This window comes from Nansenia antarctica, assembly GCF_963989245.1.
Source record: "Nansenia antarctica genome assembly, chromosome: 7".
Classification (NCBI taxonomy): Eukaryota; Metazoa; Chordata; class Actinopteri; order Argentiniformes; family Microstomatidae; genus Nansenia; species Nansenia antarctica.
Genome location: NC_137677.1, coordinates 65,807,129 through 65,812,634, shown reverse-complemented (window position 1 = coordinate 65,812,634; position 5,506 = coordinate 65,807,129). Strand labels below are relative to the sequence as shown.

Below are 5,506 nucleotides of genomic sequence, written 5' to 3'. Positions count from 1 at the left end.
GGCCCCTGTTCAGATGGGCGAGGGGGCCGTGCGCTGGGCCAAGCTGGTCATCCCCCTGGTGGTCCACTCCGCCTCCAAGGTGCGCCTGCGGGCCGCGGCGGCGCTGGAGATGGGCATGCCCCTCCTCCTGGAGAAGCAGCAGGCGGTGGCCGGCATCATGGAGCCCCTCCTGTCCACGGTGAGTCTCGCCGTCAGCCTTCTGAGAGGTCTGATTACCAAGCTGTACCCTATACGGTTGTTAAGTCGTGACGTTTTTCGCGGTCCAAAGTTGCTGAGGCGCTCTCTTCGAAATGCCTCAGTAATAATAATAATTCATTATATTTGTATAGCGCTTTTCCGAGGCTCAAAGACGCTGACAAATATGGGGAAAACGGGAAAGTGCTGCTGTGTCCCTTGTTGTATGAATAGATCCCAGTCTAAAAAACGATTGAACTGTCATTCTACCGCTGTAGTACACTGGTACTCTGGTGAGGGGAATTTCTTGTTTGGACCCGGAAATTGCAAAACGTCACGTTTGACGTCAGACTTAACAACCGGATAGGGATTGGTCTAGGCCGAAGCCCACAGGACACCTTAACTGCTCCTCCTGAGACATCTACTGCCCCTCAGCACTGCGTCTCCTGAAGACACCCGCTTTTCCCTTCTACTGTGTCCCCTAAACACTTCTATTGACCCCCTTGTACTGTTCTCTGTTTCTCAAGTGTCAACATTTTTTTTTAAATAAAATAAAATAAACTAGGTTTAGAAGAAGGTGATAGGAGAAGGTTTTTCCTTCTATCAGTGGCCCCGGGCCTGAGCTGGATTACTCTTCCTGCTACGACTGGTGGACTGATGATTCACTTGCTTAGTAGTCAAATGTAATTGTTTGTAAGTCGCTTTGGAATAAGACGTCTGCTAAATGCCAAAAATGGGGAAAAATTGTCAATGATTAAAATGACGAAATTCTTCTGCTGATGGTTATATTACACTGCCTCCCCCATGGAAAACAACCAATCCATCTTAATAATGCGTTAGGGTCTGTTTACTTTGTATCTGACCTGCTTTTCCTTGTATAAACTTGAGACTTTTCCTTGTGTTTTCCCCACAGAAACTGATCCCTGAGTTGCAGAAGCTCTTCTCTTCCAAGAACGAGACCAACGTGCTGAAACTCTGGCCGTTGTTTGTGAGACTTCTGGGAACTGTAAGAATTGTTTGGGCAATTTCTAATAGTTTTAAGTCACTGCCAAAGAGTTCCAGAACACTGCCAAAGAGGTCCAGAACACTCACCACCTTGAGTATCAAGTGTTTTATGTGTATATTTACTTAGTGCTTTGAATACTATTTACTTAGTGCTTTGACTACTTTGGCTACAAAACAAAGCATCATAATTTATGCATTTTTGGGTGACCTAGAATGTTGGCACTCTAGAATGTTGATAGTTTGGAGTTAAACATTAGTTGACACTGTACATCACTAGTAATGGGCTACAGTGGATGGCCTTTGGCTTTCAAGAGTAGGGTTGGGTATCGTTTGGGTTTTATCCGATACCGGTACTTTTAAAATGGTACCGGTACCGAAATCGATACTTTTGATACTTTTTAAATATATATATATATATATATATATATATAATAAAATATATATATAAATCTCTGTTACAATTCGGTAGGTACCGGATATATAGGTACCGTATTGGTACCCAACCCTATTCAAGAGTTGATACTGAAATGCATGATGTCTGTTAGGGCTTTCACACCGGCAAAGAACCGTGCCCGTTCACGTTTGGGAACCTCTCGAACGTTGGCGCTGTCTGGCAAACGTACGCGGCCTCCTCTCACAGATGCTGCACAGAGGCGGATACTAAACATGCATGATGTCTGTTGTGCCTCCCTCTCACAGATGCTGCACAGAGGCGGATACTAACATGCATGATGTCTGTTGTGCCTCCTCTCACAGATGCTGCACAGAGGCGGATACTAACATGCATGATGTCTGTTGTGCCTCCTCTCACAGACGCTGCACAGAGGCGGGCCCTTCATCAACTCCCTGCTACACCTGGAGGAGCTGGGCTTCCGCAACTCCAACCCCAACATCAAGAAGATCGCCTTCATCGCCTGGAAGAGCCTCATAGACAACTTCGCCCTCAACCCAGGTGAGGAAAGCATAAGGCTAGGCAGGCTCTCTCTCTCTCTCTCTCTCTCTCTCTCGTCTCTCAACCCAGGTGAGTAAGAGCAGAAGGCAAGGCAGGCTCTCTCTCTCTCTCTCTCTCTCTCTCTCTCTCTCTCTCTCTCAAAAAGGAAGGCTCTCTCTCGCTCTCTCTCTCTCTCTCTCTCTCTCTTCTCTCTCTCTCGCTCTCGCTCTCTCTCTCTCTCGCTCTCTCTCTGTAATATAACCATTAGCAGAGAGAAGAGATTGTACCCATGGCCATTTTGTGTCAAAAGGAAGGCCCCACAATTTTTTACACGACGCAGAGTTGGTTTCCATCTTAACAAACCTTACTATAAACAGACTTTCTCTTTCATTGTGTGTGTATATATTATATATATACGTTCTATGTACAGTAGATTCAGTTGTGTCTGTGGTCCCCCCCCCCCCCCCCCCCTCCTGTAGACATCCTGTGCAGCGCCAAGCGTCTGAAGCTCCTCATGCAGCCTCTGGCCTCCATCCAGGTGAGGACGGAGGCTCTGCTGCTGACCAAGCTGGAGGTGTGGTGGTACCTGGTGGTCAGGCTGGGACCCAACCTGGCTGCCAACTTCGAACAGGTGAGAGAATCACGTGGTGTTCTCCGACTCCTCTCTCCCTCTCTTCCCCCCTCCTTCCACCCTCCCTCCCTCCCTCCACCCTCCCTCCCTCCATACCCTCTGCCCCCCATCCCTCTCTCTCTCTCTCTCTCTCTCTCTCTCTCTCTCTCTCTCTCTCTCTCGCTCTCTCTCTCTCTCATATCCCTCTCATCCCACTCTTCCCCCCTCCCTCCTTCCACCCTCCCTCCCTCCCTCCCTCCATACCCTCTGCCCCCCATCCCTCCCTCTCTCCCTCTCTTCCCCTCTCCTTCCCCCATCCCTCCCTCCCTACCCTCTGCCCCCCCCACCCTGGACTACATTTTCTACATCTCTTGTGAAATGTGACTGCACATTATTATTATTATGTTTACGCTCTGAATCATTATTGTGCATGTTGTGAATGTGTTGCCTTGCATTGCAACCTGCTCAAAAGTGTGTGTGTGTGTGTACGTGTGTGTGTGTGTGTGTGTACGTGTGTGTGTGTGTCTCTCTGTGTGTGTATCTGTGTGTGTGTGTGTCTCTCTGTGTGTGTATCTCTGTGTGTGTGTGTGGGTGTGTCTCTGTGTGTGTGTGTGTGTGTGTGTGTACGCAGATTGCTGTACCTCTCCTCGACTGCACTTTTGGTCCTGACATCCCCACACCGGCCGCTGCTCCTAAGAACTTCAGACCGAGCAGTCCTGTAGGGACCTCTACACCTAAATCAGGTACAGTCCTGTAGGGACCTCTACACCTGGAACACCTGACGTGTTTGTTTCGGATCCGCTTTTCCATGTTTCACGTCAGGGTGATGCCTCAATAAGTGGTTCCGTAGATTAGTGGTGTTTCCACTAAATTTAACCTCCACTGCGCACAGCTTGCATATGGCTTTGCTTTTGTCCTGCTCATCTCTATCTTCATAATTTTTACACCCAAAATGCACCCAGACATCTGCCTTTAAGCCTGGTCGTTGCGTGAGATATGATGCATTCTTGTAGCGCGAGATCTGGCCACGAGATCTCGTTGCAGGTTTATGCCTCTTATTAGATTATAAATACTCTGGCTGTTTTGTTTACCTAGAGGAGGATAGGGAGGAAGAGAAGGAGAGAGAGCACAGTGTCGGCACACCAGGTGAGAAAGTGGACAGGTAGTCAAGACCACATAAGTAAGTAGCCTTGAGAACCGATGGTTCTGGAGCCTAATGGCCCATAGGGCAGGAGCCTATCTCCTGTTTCCGTAGCGTGAGGCGGCTTAATGTACAAGTTAGTACACCCCTGGACATGACGCTGGTATGAGGCAGGGTCTTACCCCCTGGGGGGGGGTCCATGCCACGGTCCATGCCACCCCCCCAAGGCAGCAAACCTAGGGGAAACACTGTAACTTGAAATAAAAAAACATGTTGTATGTAACCAGGAATTATGGAAGCATTAGATGATTTAAATGAATAGTGTCTCTCTGTCCCGCCCCCCTCTCCCCCCCCGTCTCCCCCCTCCTCCCACCTGGTGGACCAGCAGCCTTCAGCAGCCCGGCGGTCACCCCCAGTATGAACCTGAACAGCAGCGTTCACCCTGTGCAGGCCTACCCCAACAGCCAGCTGCTGGGCCTGGAGATGCTGCTGCACTACTTCTTGGGGCCGGAGGTCACCGTGGCTGTGACCCAGTATAATTTGGTGCTCAACCTGGGTGAGAGAGCTGCAGGAGCCCTGACTCCCTGTTCTCACTACCGTGTGTGTGTGTGTGTGTGTCATCAGAATACCCCCCCCACACACCAGGGTTTGGTGTCATGAAAAGTCTTAAAATGTGATAAATCAATTTTGGGAAAATCAAAACCCTTAATAAGTATTAAAAAGTCTCATTACGATTTTATGAGGTCTTGAATTTTTTTTAATTAGACTCTGTCCAAAGAGTTTGAGTCCTAAAAACGTCGTGAATTTAACTTAAAAGTTTGTGAATTCATTAGTTTTATTAAAAAACAAAGATGAACCGGAAATTGTGTTGTATGATAGTGGTCTAGTCTATTGCAAACTAAAACTGTTAAGTTAAAGGTGTCACTGATGTAAACGGTTACAGCTCGAAGTGGCGGTGAGGTCTGGAAAAATATTGACAAGGTCTTTAAAAAGTCTTAGAAAGGTATTGAAATTAACCTCCAGATTCCTGTATATACCCTGACACACACACTCTCAAATGAATGAGTAAGTAGTGTGTGGTTCCATGGCTGACATTGTTTCTCTGACATAAACGTTGTTCTCTCGTCTTTCAGAACCTCTGACGCACCCCTTCCTGTGCAGCCCCTCCTCCTTCACCAAGCACGCCCCTCTGCTCATCTCCTCCGTACGGGACGGTTTCGTCACCATCGGCAGAGACGCCCCAGGTACCCAGCGGAAGCATCCGGACTGACCGCAGTGGGTCACGTGGCGGACCGTACGGCTCACGTGTGACCGACCTTATGTAGTCACAATCAGACCTAGAGCCTACTTCTCTAAAGCATGTTCCATGTTCCTCTGCCAGTCAGTCTGCCAGTGTGAGAGACACAGAGAGAGAGACAGAGACAGAGAGAGAGACAGAGAGAGAGACAGAGACAGAGACAGAGAGAGAGACAGAGAGAGAGACAGAGAGAGAGACAGAGAGAGAGAGCATGAATCATCCACTCTGGCCCTGTTAAAAATAAGTAGTCTAGCAGGGTTCGACATTAACACCGTTTTGCTTGTCCGGAGCAAGTAAAACATTCGCCGGGTTTGTTTGCGCGAGCACGACGACCCTGCTGGATCCTGG

At 48.5% G+C, this 5,506-nt stretch overlaps 1 protein-coding gene across 1 annotated transcript in view; it reads left to right on the top strand.

Moving 5' to 3' along the window:
- Window positions 1–13: 13 nt before the first annotated feature.
- rif1 (replication timing regulatory factor 1) overlaps window positions 14–5,506 on the top strand; it is a gene marked incomplete at its 5' end in the record, with an annotated part of 29,579 nt that continues 24,086 nt past the window's right edge. Inside the window, 7 exons of the mRNA XM_080537056.1 lie at window positions 14–178; window positions 1,088–1,180; window positions 1,993–2,131; window positions 2,590–2,741; window positions 3,352–3,463; window positions 4,247–4,417; window positions 4,995–5,105. Of these exons, the coding sequence (XP_080393182.1) occupies window positions 14–178; window positions 1,088–1,180; window positions 1,993–2,131; window positions 2,590–2,741; window positions 3,352–3,463; window positions 4,247–4,417; window positions 4,995–5,105 (943 nt within the window). The remainder of the gene's footprint in view (window positions 179–1,087; window positions 1,181–1,992; window positions 2,132–2,589; window positions 2,742–3,351; window positions 3,464–4,246; window positions 4,418–4,994; window positions 5,106–5,506) is intronic.